Source organism: Stylophora pistillata, chromosome 6 (assembly GCF_964205215.1).
Source record: "Stylophora pistillata chromosome 6, jaStyPist1.2, whole genome shotgun sequence".
In the NCBI taxonomy this organism is placed as follows: Eukaryota; Metazoa; Cnidaria; class Anthozoa; order Scleractinia; family Pocilloporidae; genus Stylophora; species Stylophora pistillata.
In genome coordinates, this window is record NC_142524.1 from 27,778,858 (window position 1) to 27,798,713 (window position 19,856).

The 19,856-nt window shown below is 38.7% G+C and overlaps 1 protein-coding gene and 1 long non-coding RNA gene across 2 annotated transcripts in view; one reads left to right on the forward strand and one right to left on the reverse strand.

The window, feature by feature from the left end:
• The window catches only part of LOC111334939 (uncharacterized), a 20,390-nt gene extending 1,744 nt beyond the window's left edge, over window positions 1-18,646 (reverse strand). The window contains exons 1-10 of the mRNA XM_088763279.1: window positions 18,218-18,646; window positions 16,526-16,562; window positions 16,112-16,199; window positions 6,154-6,267; window positions 5,402-5,638; window positions 4,571-4,885; window positions 3,056-3,430; window positions 1,929-2,090; window positions 1,420-1,626; window positions 595-972 (exon numbers count right to left, since the gene is read on the reverse strand). Coding sequence (XP_088619405.1) covers window positions 595-972; window positions 1,420-1,626; window positions 1,929-2,090; window positions 3,056-3,430; window positions 4,571-4,885; window positions 5,402-5,638; window positions 6,154-6,267; window positions 16,112-16,199; window positions 16,526-16,558 — 1,909 coding nt within the window. The 5' untranslated portion in view covers window positions 16,559-16,562; window positions 18,218-18,646. The remainder of the gene's footprint in view (window positions 1-594; window positions 973-1,419; window positions 1,627-1,928; window positions 2,091-3,055; window positions 3,431-4,570; window positions 4,886-5,401; window positions 5,639-6,153; window positions 6,268-16,111; window positions 16,200-16,525; window positions 16,563-18,217) is intronic.
• On the forward strand, window positions 6,407-16,043 carry LOC111334941 (uncharacterized). The gene is made up of 4 exons (XR_016002509.1): window positions 6,407-6,426; window positions 7,852-8,388; window positions 8,514-9,021; window positions 10,128-16,043. It is a non-coding gene; the product is annotated as an uncharacterized LOC111334941 (long non-coding RNA).
• Window positions 18,647-19,856: the final 1,210 nt, after the last annotated feature.

A 19,856-nucleotide genomic window follows, 5' to 3' on the forward strand; every position in this document is an offset into this window, starting at 1 on the left:
TATTTGATCCAACACCAACATTTTCATAGCTGAAATTGAAAGACCTTCGGAGTGAAAAAGATTAATCATATTCAACTTGTGGATGATGAGGGACGAGTGATTGTTTTCCGCAAGTTACTGAAAGGAGGGGACTTCAGTAATTCAAGCCAGTGACAAACGAATTTGAGACCTTCTATGTCATAAGAAAACGAGGAAACACAGAGGAACAATTCAGACCTTAGCATGGAAAAGTCGACTCCAATTCAAATATCTTTAGCTTTAGGCGAAAACGGGAGTCTCTTCGCAGCAGAAAATACCCATCGTGAATTCTTGTTAAAGAAATGAGTTCATATTTTATATACGCAGTTTTCATCGACAAAATTGGTCTCCATGCGGTCTGTCATTCTCTTATCCTCACTCAAAGCACCAAATTAAAATAGCAATAAGTAACAATTGAATTAAATAAATCATTTTTGACCTCCGCAGGTTACAAAGAAAAAGAATTGATCATTGCAGGCAAGCTGGATTATGCTCCCACCAATGGGCTTCTTGGCTCAAAAACACACTTACCCCTACCTTATATTCTTTCACAACCCTATGTTACCTCATTCTTACCAGCTGCAGTCTTGGAACAGTTGAGTTCTTCGTATCGTTTTATTTGCATTTTCTCCCTCGGCCTCCCATTTTTGTCAACGCACCAACAGAATTTTCTAGACGATGTACACTGTTTGCTGTCATAACTTCCGTCTGCTGCACAAGTCGGTACATTTGTATTTATCGCGTACAGGTGAGTTACCCGTGTAAGCTTACGGCAGATTTTTTCCCGCTGCCAAACAAGTCGCAAGCTTTCATTATTTTGCTTCCTCCACAGTGTTGCATTTTGTGCTCTAAGTTTCAAAGTCTTTGCAGTCCGTTCGTACCTCTCAGACATCACACAGAATTGTTCCCCCAGATCTTTGATGTTAAGTTGGGCTGTTTGACAGGGTGACAAAACTAAAACGATACCATGGTATAACAGATCAGTCTGAATAATTCTTTTGCATACTCGATCGTATTTAAACTTACATATTTCGTTTAATTGAAAGACGAAAACCTGGACAACGTGCTTCAGTTCGGTTAAAGCGAATCAGCGATTCGATCTTTATCTTTGACAATCTGATTTGTTAAACTGTAATGCCGTTTATAAATGTTGCTAACCCCTCACATACTCTCGGAGGAAATGGGCTAGGCAGCAACTATATAAGATGCGGGGATGCTTGTTAAACTTTATTTTCGTTCCTCAGTAATATGTAAACTACCGTCAGAAAATGTGGGTTGAGCACATCAAGTCGAGGCTAGCAAAAAGACGAATCCGGAACCTGTTTCTCCAAGACACTTAATAACTATATCTCAACGAATTGCTATCTAAACTCAAAGACAAAGTGTATTTGTTTCTCTTACCTTGGACCCCTTCGCTACAATTCGAGGGTGCTCCTCTCTGTCTTGTACCGTTCCTCTCTCTTCCTTCTTCGTCAACACACCAACATTTCTTGACCTCATGGTAACACTGAATTTCAGCAAAGCTTCCATTTTCATTACATCTCGGAACGTAACTGTAAAGACTATGGCGTCGCATTTCTATACGCTGATACTCGCACCTTGTTAAGGCTGTAAAACGAAAACAATATTCTCACAAGGATGGTATGTATTAAGACAATAGCTTGTGGTAATGCTAGAATGACCAGGAATTGAGAAGTTTCCGTCAGACTTGCAGAACATCGATCTTTTCCTACGCATGACCAAATCTTGACATTGCGGATAAGACCTGATTTCTGGGAATGCGTATACAAGTTAATTTAATTGAAGCCTGGACGAATTTTGTTTCGTAAAATTCCCGAATTAGAGCTGGATATCACCTCCAGCTCCTGAGCAAAGACCAGATCAAGAAGCGGGTCACTTTTTATTGTTACCTCGAGGAGTCTGCACTTTGTGTCCTTTCACATCGTAACACTCGGGTCTGCAAGTTCCACATGGGTTGACCCTGCAGCTGAAATTCCTTTCATTGTCACACTTCACGTTCTTGCACAGGTTCTGGTTGCAATTCGACAGTAATGGGAGATTCTCTGGGCAAACTGAAAAATAGCATGAATAGATAAATGAATAAAAAAATAGGTAAGTTCTGAAAATGTATAAAATACACAGATATAGAATAAGATTAAAATCTTTCGATCATTGTTTTCTTTTATTGCTGGTGGAGGCGCGGTGGCCTCACTGTTGGTGCGCTAGATTCCGGATCGAGTGGTCCGTGTTCGAGCCCCGGCCGGGGACATCGTGTTGTGTTCTTAGGCAAGACACTTCACTCTCACAGTGCTTCTCTTCACCCAGGTGTTTGAATGGGTACCGGCAAATTTAATGCTGGGGGTAACCCTGCGATGGACTGGCATCCCATCCAGGGGGGAGTAGAAATACTCCTAGTCGCTTCATGCTAAAGAAACCAGAGTTAAGCGCCGGCGTGATGGGCCACTTGCCTTGTAAGCAGACTTTACTTTTTCTTTCATTGCTAGACCAGTGTACCCTTAATACAACGATGTTTTCTTGCGCGGAACTCAGATTTTTGACACTTATTTTGTTTTGAATTCATTACTTTCCTTCTGATCTGAGTCTCCTTTGCAGCCATTGTTTGGGGTGTCAAGCTACGCTCCCCCCAGGTCACTCCATCTCCCCTCTGACCCTCTTTATATTGTGGGTGACGGGGGCTAGGGATGAAATTTCATAGTGGGAGTAAATAAATGGGAATTTAGCGGCGGATCTTCCACGATGTAGCTCTTCTTTTCCACTTTTTCAACATATGACGCCAGGTCTGGGAATCAAACCTGCACCACAGCAGTGGGAGGCGAGCGCCACTCCCTGAACCTGATACCAGCAGATATTCCCAAATTAGTTCCTTACTGAAAATGATAGCATGCAAAGTTAATTGTGTTGTGTCATAGTTATAACTAGTTCTTGGCAGAGAATGAAGTCACATGACACCCTCCCCCCTCTCCTCTCTCCCTCGACCAAGCAAACCCCCTAAAATGGCTGTAATTTTCGGTCTTACCTGAAGGAGGGTTAAATTTGAATTCGTTGTACAAGTCAGGTTGTTTAATCCAGTTATACCGTGGGCGGCGATTATTTCCTCTCTTCTGCTCAAACAGTGTGAACAGTAAACCCTTCATATGAGCCATTTCATCGTCGAGAATATCACGAGCATCTTCGTTATATCCCCTGCGGTAGTCCTCATCATCATTATCACTCCAGCCATCATCACCATCGTAGTCGTCATAAGTGTTGTCGTCACCATCATCACTGATGTCGTCATCGCTGATTTCGTCTCCTGATTCTTCGTCGTAAGTCTCGGGGCATAGCTTGTCAAGGTAATCCGGATACGTTGGACGGTCCAGTCTCTCAGAACTTTCAACCAATTCACTTGTTCCTTTATAGTAAATGGAGAATACAGTTAGATATAGCGCTGGTTCGTCTACGTATGAAAATGAGCTATCCAAAGCACCCAGGTTGATGGAAATAATTCTATACAATACGGTCACATGATACCGTATGGTATTTACCAATGGCAAAATCATCCCTGTTAACATAAGATTTTAACTCTCGATTATACACCCTAATTTTCCTTTTTAAAAGTCAGGGTCGGGTTGTCCAAAGATGGGTTAGGATAACCCGGGGTTAATGTGAAATTTGATTTCAGATCTGAAACCTTTAAAAGAAATGCAGTGTAATTCCATTTGTCTACAATTTTATGATTGAATGCTCTGAAAAGAATTGGGTAAATTATGCCAAAAAGGCTTTTGAACCGGCAGAGAGATATAGAAACCTGGATTTGAATTTAACCCTGCTGGGTTAGCGCTAATCGGCCTTCGAACAACTGGCCCCTGTTCTGGGCTGGGTTTTTTCAAAGATGGGTTATAAGATAACCCAGGGTTAGTGTGAAATTTGATTTTAGATCTGTAAGCTTCATAAGAAAATTCAGTGTAATTCCAGTTGTCTAAAATTTGATTATTGATTGCTCTAGAAAGAATTGAGAATATCATTCCAAAACTGCTTTTGAACAGAGAAATATAGAAACCGGGATTAGAGTTTAACCCTGGGTTAGCACTAATCGGCCTTTGAACAACTGGGTCCTGGCTGGAAAAACAGATGTTTCGGAGTAAACACCTGAAAGGCAGAAGGACATTTAATGAAACCAAAACTAAAGCTACCCAACGGCAAGTCAGAAAAAGGGAAATACCCTTAAGAGCCCATGAGAACTCAAAGTAAAACCGACCAAACTGTCTTAAGCGCGGGAAAATGCAGGCGACCAAGTCGTGATTGATTTTAGTTTTGCATCTGATTGGTTGAGAGAGTGGTGAGACTTTTCTGGACCAATCACAGAGCGAAGTAAGCAGAACCAAAGCTGTCGCGGATTACTTTCGACACTGCTCTAAACTGCCGAAAACTGCTGTAACGATGGAGGAAGTTACTGATTAGATGCGGACATCGATGAAAAAAGTCATTTAACCTTTCAATAGACGAAAACGGTATCGTGAGCCAGCCTAAATCAAACTTCTAAGATACTTACTTTGTTCACAAGTGTAATTCACCCGTAAGAATGTCACCTCTCTGATGCAAGCTTTCCCGATAAGTCTTTCATTGAGTTTTATCCAGCATTCTTGTCTCCCTTGGCAACGGCTGCGTAATTCTTCGATCATCTTAGTCACGCTACAGTGACGATCACGTGCCACCGTAGCGTTGCCATTGTTTCTTCTGTAACGACTGCACTTGTGGTCAGGGGTGTGGATGTGAGTTGTTCTAATGTCCACAAAGGAAAGAATGGTTCCTCGCTTACATTGCAACTTTCTTGAACCTCGAGTGCATATCAGGGCCAACCTGAAATCTAAATAAATCCACTTTTAACATTTCGTCTGCTTGCTTTTATAGGAGCAACCATCTTCCTTTTCCTGGAGAAATAATTTCATAGCAATTAAGAAACTTTTCTAGACGGAATTTATGAAACACAGGAAAACCAATCGAAAGAAACACGTCAAAGTATAAAACACATTTGTGTTCTCTTCCTATTGTGCTCAGGAAGTGTAACCCTTCAAACCCTGACATCAGTATGCATATTCTCCAAACCGTTCTCTATAAATTTCCTTAGGTGCTGACAAGGAGAATTTGTTTAACAATCAAGGGCGTCTTTAGTTGGTGATCATTTGCATCATTCTTGTGACCATAATCGGAGTGATTTAGAGGTGATAATGTAAGGAGAAATTAGATGTGACCGTAATCGGTGTGATTTAGAGGTGATAATGTAAGGAGAATTTAGATGTTGGTCACTCTTAGAGGTCAAAGGTTTAATGAGGTTTACGAGCCCAAGTCCGGACATCTGAAACGCAGACAAAATCAGTGATACCTCTTTCACGCGAACACTGACTCTTTCCCCTTGTCAAAGTGTTCTCCATTACGCGACCTTGAGGATCTGATTGCCACGATAAACCAACTGCTGGCCACTTCTGATGACACTTGTAGCTTCCGTTCCGTTGGCAGCCGGCGAAGTACGCGGCGAAGTTGTCTTTTCCGGCCTTAGCGCTTAATCGGGAAGTTAGAATAGATGATACATCTTCTAGAAGACACCTGGAAATTTCTGCTTCTGGAAAATGAAAAACGGAACATGTCCTTGGTGAGGTAGACGCATCACGAACATTGGTCATGTCGTTCAACACAGTGTTGATAATTTGAATGGGGGCCATACATTTTTCTGAGGCTTCCTTTCCACGAACAAGCATTACCTCTCTCTCTCTCTCCTATGCCGCGCGCGCTCCTCAAACGAAAAGCAAAGCGGAGAGAAAAGGAGCTGAGCGTTTGGTCTAGCTGTCAGCTACAGTAAACACTTCTAAAAGATGGAGACTGGGTGTAAAAAAAGACATGATACACGATAAGTTGTACCTGATCCCCCCTAAGTGGTGGTTAATCGACAGTCAGTTTTCTATAGTCCCCCTTTATACTCTGTTGGTGACGTCTGATTCCTCCACTGTTCCCTCTAAAACCCGTGTGATCACCTAAAATCCTCCGATCCCTCCCTCCGCTGCCCCCACCCAAGCGATGAATAATCACTGGCCCACGCAGGTATATAAAAAGCACTCAAGACAGATTTAGTTTACTCACCGGCTCCTCTCCTTATGGGATGTCCCGAAGGCCTCGAAGGCCTCGCACTGGGGGGGCCTCCAAACGGATGTCTTGATGGAGGCCTTCCCGTTGGCCTCCTGTGATGGGGTCCCCCTAGAGTGGGAGTGGACCAATAAGAGTTGAAGATATTACATGTGTATGACAGTAACCTGTGCGTCCCAATAGACTGATCGAGTTCTTGAAGTGGGGAACCTAATCTAATTTGATGTAATAAAAGGAGAGGTTTTCTGAGGAGAGTGGAGGTTTATAAAGGTAGGATTATGGCTTGTCATGCGCAATAACGTTGAAGACACCATTTCTTATTTGATGAGTCGACAAGGTAACTTTATCGCATTTCTGATAAGATTATGTCTTACTGAGGCAAATGAACCTTTTCGCCTTTGTTAAGACCGCCTCTAACCTCAAAGAGGTTGCCATTTTTAATTACGTGAGACTGCTTTTTAGCATTGAGAAGATGAACGTTTCTGCTGAAAGCTTGTTTCACAAAAGTGGTCAAAATTGCCAAATACCCAGTTTCACTTAAGAAGCCAAATTACCAGCAATATTTAAAAAATCGGGTATTTTTTTAACATTTTATCTCATCGAACAACATTCACATGAAATAGATAACAACTTTACAGTTTGTTCCGTTAAAACTAATCTCAGAAGATTTGTTTCCAGCAGATTTAAACAATTAGAATTAGTCTTAAATGGCTTTTTTTTTTTCAAAAGAAAAACAAAACTGCCGGAACCTTTCACTGATTTTTAACAGTTTATTGACCGATTAAAAAGTAAATAGCTACCAGCAGTTTTTTGAGACAGATCTCACTTTTTACCACAATTGGTAGTAATGTCTCAATCTGATTGCCCAATTTGTCGTTGTCGATAAGAGTCCAGACAACGCTGCTCGCGTCGGCGTGTCACGCACTGGAAGAATCGTTTTATTTGGCGTCGATATTTTGGTAAAAAACCGAATCGATGCTAAACCACTATCGATGTGTTAATTTTAAAGGGAAACAGAAGTCATGAAATATCCTTAACTGATCAGAGAAACATTATTCGCATGAGACGAGGAAACAAAACGAAATTGCTTGTGATCATAATTTCTGATATTTTCACATTATCACTTGAACAGACTGGTAACACGTTTTAAGGGAATATTTAACTGATTATGACGAACCGATGAATTCTCCTAGCTAACATAATTTTTGATCGAGCTAAGACTAATCCCTATGCTATGAATTTGAAATACAAAGATATGAATACAAAGATATTCTAAATGAATGTCATTTTCTATAAGATCAGCTTCTTAATATATTCTGACGACCTCGTCCTCTATCAGCTAAAAAAACTGACATTTGTCCGATGGAAATTGTAGAATAACTAATGATTTTTCAGGCTATTTTCCCTAATTCCAGAAAACAAACTTATTTGTATCATCTTTAAAAACAGAATGGCATCATCGTATCCAATGTCTACACTTTCAGGGTGAACACAGATTTTCGAATAAGCCGCCCAGATGATGATTTCTTATGGCCCTTGAGAAGTCTTAGGTCATTCAATAGCCAGACACTTCTGTCCGTTTGAGTGGAAAAATTCTATTGTGAATTCTTAGAAGAAAAATAAACTGTGAACTGGTGATATCCAATATTACCTGTGGGAGAAATTGCTAAATCTAAGTTTTGTTTTGAATTTCAGGCGGTGAATCCATCTATTTATTTTGTTCACTCAGTTGTTTGCTTGAGCATGTGTTAAGTAAACTCCCTGCTCTCCACCTGCTGCGAATCGCAATAGCAATCCCACACTGCTGTTTCAGAAGTCCACGAAAAAGAGGAGATAATTGATGGAACAAACTGCCTTCTGTTTGTAATGATTGGCACGAGTCATACTATCTCACACCCAAAATAATTTCCACTGTATTTTTGTGTCACGGTCACTTAACCAAAGCAGGTACTACATACCGACAGAACCGAATCACCTGTTATGTTTGTCTCAAAAGGTCGCTGCCATTTCAACCGAGTCATCCATAAAACCATGTATGAATAGTTTATTACATCAACAACTTGGGATTCTAGCCAATCAAAGCGCAGTAAAGAAAATGATTTCATCCGGTCTTACGCTATTGAAAAAAGTTACGTAAAACCAATTGACCCTGCCGCGAGTCACTCATTCTCCCACGAAGCGTTCATGCTGTGCTCACAGGGCCGATACTGACCGATATCAACCTAGAACCAGGTGAGTAAAAAGGGATATTTTTTTATATCTTTGACAGTTACATAAATCGCCAGATTAAACAACGATTTTCTAGGAAAGTCAATTTCCATCCTTTCAACCCTTGATTTATTTTTTATTGCGCGCAGATTGCTGATGGCATGAGCAGTTTTTTCTGCCAAACAATGTCTAGTACAGAAGATTAGGACCCCGAAGACGAATCACCCAAAATTTAAGACCATTCCTTCGAGGACGCAGCAAGACTCGTTCTGATTTAGCCATAAATGCGGTAATGGCAGAGAAGAACAAAGTTTCCATTCCATCCAAATGAACAATAAGTGAACTTTAACAGAGAACAGTGGAGTCGCCACCAAAAATGAGAGACAGAAAGATCTGTAAAGCTATATCATAAGTATGATATCACTCAGCAAAGGCTCTCCCAGTGTGTGTGAAGCAAGTCTGAAAAACTAAACGAAGCAGACCTTTTGTTCATCTGCTTGTTGTTAAACAACGAGAAAGACTACAATGGGCGAGCTCCAGAGGGGAATTCAAAAGGCTGTGACACTTTATTAACAGTTAACAAGGCGTTAAACTCAAACAGCAGGTGAAAGTTACAAGCTAGCATCCTTGTTTGACATCTGATGCGTTCATCAACAGGTGAGTGGTACGTATAAATCACAAACTCAGTGAAGACTTTTCAGAAGGTACAATCAAATTTGAGTTGGGTTTCACTCGTGTTGGCGTCAAAGAAATATCAAACTTCGCAGTTCCGCTGTCTTAAAAAACCACGTAGACCTTAGTTTGTGAAAGACATTAAACCGTCACATTCGTTTCACGTTAAGACAATAGCATACAACCCATATTTTTCCTTGAAAAGAACCTTTTCAAAGAGAGTTGGAAATAATATATTAGCTCAATGAAAATAAAATTGCGACACTAACACCAGTTAATATAGGTTAAAATTCTTTGAGGGTTTGTAATGAAAACTGACAAATCAGAAATAATGAAGATTTTCTTTGGGGCGGTTCCTTTAATATGACTTAAAACATGATTTTCGTATAGATCAGTGTTCAATTGAATATCGAAAGCAATCCGGAATTGCCTTAGTTTTGCTTCACTTCACTCTGTGATTGGTCCAGAAAAACTCGCGCCGCTCTTTCAACGAATCAGATGCAAAAATAAAATCAACCAGAACTTGGTCCGTCGCGTTTTCCCGCGCTTTATACAGTTTGAGTTCTGATTGGCTCTGCAAAGTATTTTGCTTTCTTCTGATTGTCTGTTCTAATAACTTTGACCTTGTTTATACAATACGCAATCAAAAAGCATTCTATAATCTGTTACATCCTCTTGTTAAATGCCAATAGATAAATTCCATTTGATAAAAGAAGTTGAACCGCGTTTTAAGTTTGAATTAAAAAACCACTCTGTTTCCAGAAGGCAATTTTTCAAAATTTTGTCTGTTTCTTGCCTCTAGAGCAGATGACTTTGAAAGGCTAAACATGACTGGACAGAGCTGACCGTAAGAGTGAGAGAATGAGAGACTCCGGCATCCACAAAAAAAGAGAACACAAATTAGTGTAGAGCATTTTTACGAGATTTTTCAGTGTCATAAAAGAACTCAAAGGAAAACGAAAGTCAAGACTACGATTAATTTTCAACTTGTTACTTCCAAATCATCTTCTTACTGCTGTATGGGCTTCTTTTTAACTTTTTCATTCAAGTAATTATTTACTTTTTGCGTCTGTTACACTTATTTTTGATAGGAAAACCTCAGCATTTTGTTCACAACTGGAATTGACCGGAAACAGCCAGAGCAAGCTACAATGTCCTTGCAGGGCTCAGGAGAGGACTTCACATTTCAGAGTTAACGTAACGATACCAGCATCTCAGAGAAAGTTTCGATTGAGTGTTGGAAGTAATCGGGAATTGCTTTGGTTTTTTACTTTACCACGCTCTGTCATTGGTCGAGAAAACTCGTGCTAAATTTCCGACCAATCAGATTAAAAGCTAAAACCAATCACTACTTGGTCACCAACGTTTTCCCGCGCTTAACGTAAGTTGTTTGGGTTCCGTTTGGGTTCCTATTGGCTGATTAAGAAATTTCTCTTTCATCTGGTTGGCCGATGCAATTCCCTGGTCATGGTCTCACGACATTCAATCGAAAGCTCTCTTGTAGCTAATAGCCTCGCCAAGCTCTAAGAATGGTTTGAAAACATGGACGACACCTTGTTTGCTAATGATAACTTGACAAAATTCTCATACCACTGCCTGCGACAGCCATCAGTGGCTCTTTACTGAACACGACATGATCAAAAGAACAGCTGGCTGAGCACAGTCAATAATTACAAGAGAGCAGTCATATCTGTACCGCATTTTCCGCTGCCAAATCACAGACTAACAAACCTCTTCACAACTTACCTGATCATATTATACTGGAAAGGATAACTCAAATGTTCGCCACTAACATTGCAGAGAGTGCAAAATCAGCAATTCAACATCACAGATAACAACCATGGCCGTCATTTTGTACTAACAGTTTGTTTTTTAACATGGTCACTACTTCTGAGTAAACTTCCAAATAACCGCAAGCACATTACATTTCATTACATTTGATATCCAAACTTAACTTATGCCATACCACGTACTTGTTATGTATTTCGTATCAAGTGCCTCATAACACAATCAATAACGATCTTGCGATGCATTTAGCTATGATGTAACCTTATGTTTTTCAGGTTTTAATTCAGCTAAGAAAGCCAGTACTAATAGGCTTACCATATGAAGGAACTTTGAACCTTTTAAACTAACATCTGGCATTGTTTGATTTTCTTTTCGAGTCTAATAAGTAAATACGAAGTGACACGTCAACCACACATGAGTACTAAGTATAATTCAATATGCCTCATTGATATAGGCAGACGGGCTTTTCAAAATAAGAATAATCGAAATTACACGAGCGCTAACGTTCGCTTCTTTGAAAGCTTTGCACCTGAAAGACACGTTTGCCCTTCGTTTCTTTCCAGTCATTTGATAATACTTTTGACTAATACTTTCTTTCAGGGTTTCTAATCTTGACATCTTTCATCTAGCAAATGTCCGGTCAGGCTCTAATATGCTACTAATGCTAACTGGAATGCTGCTTAACTGGTCAGTATGACACAAAATAGATGATACAATTAATACCGCTCACATTAACACCACCATATTGGCCACTCACATTAACACCACCATATTGGCCGTAATCCAAGCCGTCTATATGGTAACATGGGCGAAGCTTAATGGCGATGCATGTCTTATATCAGTACCTTAACATTATATGCAGTTTTTTCTGCGACTAACCCTCGCCATAATTGTACCTTTTGTGACTAATTTCAATAATCTTGCTTTAATTCTCAGACTTAAACATATTTAAACGCTATGCTCCTCTTGCTTCACTTCCTAATTTCATATCTGATGCCGGGTTAAACGCTAAACAGTGGAGCTAATACTAATACTTGTGCTACTTAGAATCGATTCCCAAATGATTCCACTTCTTAATTGATACTTATACTGATTCTATCACCCATGCTTCTAATGCTTACGCTAACATGCTAATACTAACACTGATTTTAACAGTGATACTAATCCTTTATTTTATTAAATCTAATTTAGTAAAAAGGCGCCAAAAGTTTTCCAGTATCTCATCCGGGATTTTCTTCCCTCTTTTCTATGATTGGTCGAGAAAATTCGCACCATCCCCTCAACCAATCAGATACAAAATTTGTAATAATGTTTTCCAGCGTTTCTTGCCACCTACCCTAAATTCTCATTGGCCCACTGGTTTTCACGTGATGACCACGCTTTGCTTATTCTAAAAGCATCAGGAACTTATGCCCGTATTAGAAATAGCATTAATGATTATAACATCACTATCTGGTAAATGCCTTCTTAATAAAATGCAGACACAACTTTTAATCGGAAACAGTTTGCATTCTCACTTTGCTACAGCTTAAATTCCTTCCATCCATGAGGCACTAGTACTTAATTTAACTCTTAATATCACCAGGGCCTCCGACCTTGTCATTGGCAAAATAATTGAACACGTACCATACTAAACGACATCTAATCCTATTCTAAGTGATTAATTTTACTAAGAGAAAATAATGAGATTATTAATAATAATTGTAATATTAGTTATAATCTTAACATGTATTAATCGCGTTATCACATTCCAGTAATAAAATAAGAGGTACTCCATTACGCTAATACTCACACCACTTTTTTTTTTATTTCTCATGATAGCCTCGAACAGTTCTTTGATTGCAAATTATAAGGAAAAGGCTTAGTTAACAACAAGGATGCTAATTACTAATGAACATAACAACGTTAATGATAATGGCAGCTTAAAACAATAATATGAATCTCTTAACAACTTTTAAGAAACGTTAATTTTCATGCTAATGCCTTCGGAGGTTATGACTCTAATACTCGGCTGAAAAAAATGTACTTGTCAGCTCTATTTTCGATAAAGACACATGAACTAATGAGAGATATGCTGCTGCTTTTAAAATTAATAAAACAATAGTCGTCAAACAAACGCCATCGTTAATTTCAAAGAGATTTTGTATTGAATCCATGCAAATTCATATTTAGCACAATCTTTCATTATTATTATTATTTTAATGGTACAGCCAATAATGCTAACAAAAATAAGATTTAAAAATAAATGAATATGCTAAAATTAACAATAATAATAATTATAATAATAATGATAATATTTAATCAAAATATATTAGAGAAGATTACCAACGTCAATCATGTAACCATCTTTAATGCTCAGTTTGGTATAATGTTATATTAAAAGCTTGCAAACGAAATAACAGCAAATGCTAATCAAACCTGATGACAGTTCTCATGCGTACTTATGCATACATTCCAATAATTTTTAATCGTTGTTAAAGTTTTGGTTTTAATGCCTTAAGCGAAAATGGCAGAACACAGCCTGCATTGTTAATTTACGTTGCTAACAAGCTCATACTGATGCTTATCAGTTGTTAGTAACATTTAATAATTAATAACCAAAAAGAACCAAATTAAAATGTATCAGGTATCAACAACTTATTCCTATCCATTAGTAATAAAAATACAATGATGACAATCACCTTCAGTGCTACGCCAACCTAGCGCTGTACTCATGCTAAATCCAATGCTGAATGCTCAGTTTCTAATTTAATCCTTTTGGCTGATACACTAGGGACTTTAAGCAAACCACGACGGCTACGGCATCGAGAACGTGGAAAAACAATAGATCTAATTGGTAGAACAATAGCCCAGCACGTGCGTTTTAAAACTTTGTACATTTCTTAGCCGTTCTTTTGCAAAACAACGACGTGAAATCACCAAAATTTGCGTCGTCTGCGAAGCGAAACCGCAGCGACAATTTATTTTAATTTACATTTGGAACTCAACGCTACTTTTATGCGTTATGTTGAGTTTGAGGTCTGGCGCCCTATGAGACGGTAAACACATGCAGCCATTTTCGAAGTTCTAACTAAAAGGGGAAACTAATTTTTTAATCGACGACTTCCGTGGCGTTGCCGTCCTGACTGCTTAAAGTCCCTACTGATGCTGATGCTAATGCTTATGATTGGACTCCCGCAAAGTCATCACGCATCACTTCCATAGTAGACGCCACTTTATTTTCTCGACCACTTGAAAGCTAATTTCTAATTCATTTCTTCCATCGTGTTTCTGGCTTATACACTAATGCTGATGCTAATGCTTATGATAAAACTCCAGCAAAGAGTATCACGCATCACTTCCATAGCAGACGCCACTTTATTTTCTCGATCATTTGAATACTAATTTCTAATTCATTTCTTCTATCGTGTTTCTGGCTGAGACACTCATGCTGATGCTAATGTTTATGATTAGACTCCCGCAAAGTCATCACGCATCACTTCCATAGCAGACGCCACTTTATTTTCTCGATCACTTGAATACTAATTTCTATTTCATTTCTTCTATCGTGTTTCTGGCTTATACACTAATGCTGATGCTAATGCTTTTGATTAAACTCCCGCAAAGTTATCACGCATCACTCCTTTCATGGCAGAAACCACTTTATCTGCTCAATCACTTGAATAATGATTTCTTAATTGCTTTTGAAATAATTTCCTTTCTTAGGCAGCTTCTAATTTGGTACTTTCAATTAAATGTTGACAACACTTACTTTAATATAACTTGGCTTTGATATCAAGATAGAGTCATTCCAAAACAAGTGGCCCTAAAGCACATGGCTCTCAACGTGCAACGGGACACTAGAACAGAACCGGAACCGGAAATACCTAATACTACACTTGCTTGAATGATCGCATACGAAATATCTGAATACAAACTGCTGTCTTACTGTTTCTTCCAATTTTATTGTTCATTTCCTTAGAATCTCGAGATGAAGTCCGGTTTAGCTTCGTTTCACTTCAGATATTTATGTAAACCATCGAGTTAAAAGGGATGTAGTTATTGGTATGAATTCACTTCCAAAAATACTAGATTCTTGACTTGCCATTGAGAAAATATGTGAAACTTCTCTGCTGCGGTTTGTTTACATCTGTGTGGTGTGAATTTTTAAATATCATAGAGCTTTAAATTTCGGTAATTCTGTCTTAATTGGCCGAGGGCTGGCAACTTGGAAATTTTCATCACACAATGCACCTAAACCAGACGCTCCGACGAAGGGCTAACGCTCGAAACGTCAGCTTTTATAACCGTAACGGTGGCCAATTTACCATTTCAACTTTGTTGATATATTCAAATTATTTCGTTACCCCCACCGACGCAGCGCCAAACAGTTTCTTCAGAAACTATCTGCCTTTATTCAGACTCTCACTCGCCTAACAAATTTTCCTAAAGAGCTATTTGCGATTGAGTGCTGTAAAACCAAGACAAAAGCAATCACAACAGCCAATCACAGCAAGGAAAATATCACGAGGAACCAATGAGAACTCGAAGTAAAAAAGCGCGGGAAAACGCGTGTGGCCACGTAGCGATTGATTTTAGTTTTGAATCTGATTGGTTGAAAAAGTGGCGTGAGTTTTCTGAACCAAAACGAATTAAAGCAATACTAACACAGCTCCGGATTATGTTGACACTCGATTGAAATTGGCTTTAATGTTTCCCATCAATCCTAATCTGCATTAATCGTAATGCTTATCTTCTTGCCATACATCCACGACTAACTGTAACCGCAACATCCCCTACTGATGACTTTCTATGGCGCCATTTAACCCTTTATGTCCTAACGGCCAACTACATATTCTCCATACTGTTCTCTATGCATTTCATATTGTGCTGACAAGGAAAATTTGTCAAACAATCAAGAGCTTCATTGGTTGACGATCATTTCCGTTATTCTCATGACTATAATGTTTAATTCAACGGTCAGCGGTGTTACTGTCAGGAGAAATTAGACGCCAGTCAGTCTCGGGGTGTGAAGAGTTAATGGTGCTTTTCGTCATGCGTGGAAACAGATTTTCTTTATCATTGACAAAATGTAACAGCAACATATTTAGATCAACGCCAAATATTATCAGTGATCAGACTTAAATCCTTATTTTTTAGCTATACACAGCGAAAAAAATTAAGAATTGTGCAGCTCCATTTATCATTGTGAATTACATAATAAAGAAATCGAAAATCAATGATGTTCCTGAGATGGTTCAGCTCTGCGCATGTCATATCCCCTTTAACTGAGAAAGAATTTCCTTACCTCTCCCTCCTCGGGGACGATGATGGCCATGATGACCTCGCCCTGGCTCATGTGTGAACACCATGTCAACACATATGGTGCCAATCAACTGAAGAAGAAGAAGAAGAAGAAGAAGAAGAAGAATTTACGTAATATATGTTAATATTGCTCGAACTTCGCAGGAGAAACCATTTAAAAGGACAAAAACACCCTTTTGTCAGCTGATTGGCTGGTAATAGAAACGTAAGATACCCTCAGTCACTGCAACTCCATATATGGAAAGTGGAGAGGGAGCCTGGGTTATTCCTTGGATAAAGCCTGCTGCTAAGGGTTGGGTCATGACCCTCTTTGAGTAAAAGAAAACTTTCTTCGTCTGTTTTTCTATGAGTTATGTATTGAACCTACAAAAATTTTCTGATCCAACGCGATACTCACAATAATCAAGATCATAGTCCCTCTAGTCTTCATTTTCCTGAAGAATTGGAGAAAAGAGAAGACATAATCTTCAGTTTCGTTTGTTCTAACCCTAAAACAAACTCTAGAAATGAACCAGCTGTTTCCATGAAGACGATACAATCTATATTTTGGATAGGCCAAGCTTCGGCAAAAATTCAGTCAGTTTGGAAGGAATAACACTGTACGTTCAGTGACGGTAGGAATACGCTAGAACTAACAATATTGACAGATCTCTCCAGCAGATATCGAGTCTCAAATAAATAAAAGCGGCATCAGTTTTGATTTCTATTTCAAGGCAGTTCGATAATTTGCTATAAAAAACCAGTCCAAGGTACACAGTTACCGTCATCTAAATTTGTTTTGAAGTTCAAGTACTTTGGGCGAAATTTAAGCTTAAGGCAAAATAAAGATAATGAACCCATTGTTCCGTCTTCCCCGTCATGTGCAGAACATTAAAACTCTCTTCCTGTTAATATCTATGAACAGCTGGTTCTCAGTTAAGTTAAATTACATGCATAATTTTCCTGCCAGTTGTGAATATTCAATGTGCCGGCTTGATATATTACCTGAAAAGTTTATCTGAAAATACTCTAGAGAGCATGTTGTCACACCACTGAATGCGTCGTAAAATTTCGTTACCAATCCAAAAATTGTTATAAAAACTGAAAAATAGACATCCGATAGTTTAAATTCATTTCTAGATTCTGCAGCAGCTGGTCGTAACAGTTTCGCCTTTCGTATTTCCATTTTTTGCACGTTTCTTTTTTCCCTTCTTTCTTAGACTTCGTTTGACATTCTGACTTCAATTTCACGGAGGAATATCTATTGAAACTAAATATTTTATCATAATCTCTGATAGTTTTCAGAAGTAAATTCATCGACAATTTTTAGATCTAAAAATTTCAAAGAAAGAAACTGGTGTCTGTCTTGAAAATGATATTGATGTCAAATTTCTTTTTACCTAGCCATCTTGTAAACGAAGTGACCATTTATTTAAGTGTTACCTTTTTAAGGATTTGAAGTTTCATTTGAACGACTCTCACCATTTGTGGAAACACGGATTGTTTTTCCAGTCACCGAGAAGGTTCGAACTTCGTGTAAGAGCGCCGATACTTTTCAACAGTGAATCAGTGTCTGATTAAAATTCGTACCCTGTCCAACAGGACTTTATTTTCAAGAGAAGTTTTGAAATCTTGAAGAGACTGGAGGCCGATCTTGCGTTTAGATGAGATCATATTTTAACCATACAGAATCTGGTTTTGCCCCACTTACTGTCGTGTATATAAAGTCTCACTTTCTGACAAAGTCTTAACATTACTTAGAAGAGTATTGAAAAAGCGTAAAATTGAAGACAAAATTGAGAGAAAATTCAGTCGCAAGAGAAAACTTGCAGTAATGCACTAGCGCAATCTATATTATACAATACATTTCTTTCGTTGTCGTTCTGCGTGCATGCATCAGACATGACCAAATTTTGTTTTGAATACAGTAATTTCGAGTTTTTCGTCCACATCAATGTCTAATGCGAGGTACGAGACTGAGATGATAACGGAGTGTTCGGAGTTATGCGCAAGATATACAACTGAAAAACTGTTAATGTTTGACGCATCTGGTGGCAAAAATTAACCTTTTGTTTTCAACTCGAGGAACAACTTGTCAGCTTTCACTCACCTCAAGATGTTAGTAAGTACTTTGAAAACAAATCCACTTCACTTCTGTTGGAACACTTTGCCATAAACCCACACTAAATACAATTTGTTTCAGTTTTGTGTCGACAATCAATTGCAGTAAAAGGTGTAAGAGTCAGTAGTATAATTGTGAAAAAGTCCTATGATAATGATGATTCATGATATGAGCCCAGTTTCTGACGGGTTTTTCATGATAATATCGGTAAAATGCTTCTTGCGAGGAGCATCCAATTGGCTGTTTTCTTTGCACCAGATGCATTGCATCGTAAACACTACGGACTAAAAATTTATGAAAAGCCATCTTGTCATAAATATATAAGAAAAAATGTTTTCAAAATGGTGTTATCAACCGTTTATAATATATTTTTTTAGCCTGTTTGAATTCGAGAAGTTCAGTCTGTAAAACGGAGTGAAATAGAAAACGGCGCGATTGTAGCGAATGAGAAAAAGAGCGGGGGAGGTTTGGTAAAGAACAAAGATATGCTGATTCAAGAGTATTAAGATTGATGCATTGTTGACAAGTTTGGTTCTCCGTTAGGTGGGCTAGGGATTTTTTATTTCATAGAATGAGGTACCTTTGAGACCATAAAAGCCTAGAAACTAGTACAGACAGATTTCTTGTTCAATGCATCTTAACTCCTGCTGGCCGTTGAACTTTCAGCACGATTTGTAAAATCAAGACAAGCAATGTGGCTGTGATCTTTTTGTTTGTCTTTTTAGTTCACAATTGCAAAGGTCTTTCATTGTCCACGTGTATCCTGTTATTACCTAAGTTAGAAGCTACGACTCCCACGAAGAATGAACCCTTCCATTACCAGCTTGCTTGTGAACCACAAGATATGGACAACATATTAATTTCCGGAAAACTAATCAAAATGCTGATTCAAAACTATAAAAGGAATAGGTACAGTTGACTGGGATAATAAACCAGCGACCTAAGTTATTTGAATATATCAACAAAGTTGAAATGGTAAATTGGCCACCGTTACGATGATAATAGGTGACGTTTCGAGCGTTAGCCCTTCATCGGAGCGAATAGGGGAATTGTGAGTTCTGTGTGCTTTTAAAGGCAGAAAAAGGAGCTACGTGATTGGTGGGAACATGGCAACGAGCAAGAGGTTTCCGGCTTTCCGTGCTACCTAAGTGTAAGGAAAGACCGCAGATTGCCATGTGTACGATTTCCTGGCGTAGCTCCTTTGAGTTTCTTGAGGCTTGGCATGGTCCGCTGTTATTTAAACCTTGTTTGTGTTACTTTGTTCGTCATCGTTTATCGCTTAGCTTTATATTGGTGTCTATTTTCCATGTCTCTTTTTAAAAAAAAAAAAAAAAAAAAAAAAACCCGAGCCGATGTGTAATGTTTTCATTATATTTACCTACGATTCGTTCTCGTGTCTCACTTAATTTTTATTCAAGTGGCAATGGAAGACCTTATTTGGGGGAAAAAGCTGTCATCGTGAAGATCGCGGGGTATGGTGGGACATATGCAAAGGTTCGGACTTCCCTTGATGCAGCGTTGTCGTCAAATCCTTCTCAGAGGCGACTGAAGGTCAAAACAAAACATGCACAAAAGTCGTTAAAAACAGTAAAACAGGGTTCGAAATCTCCGCTAGCCCGAGGCTAGT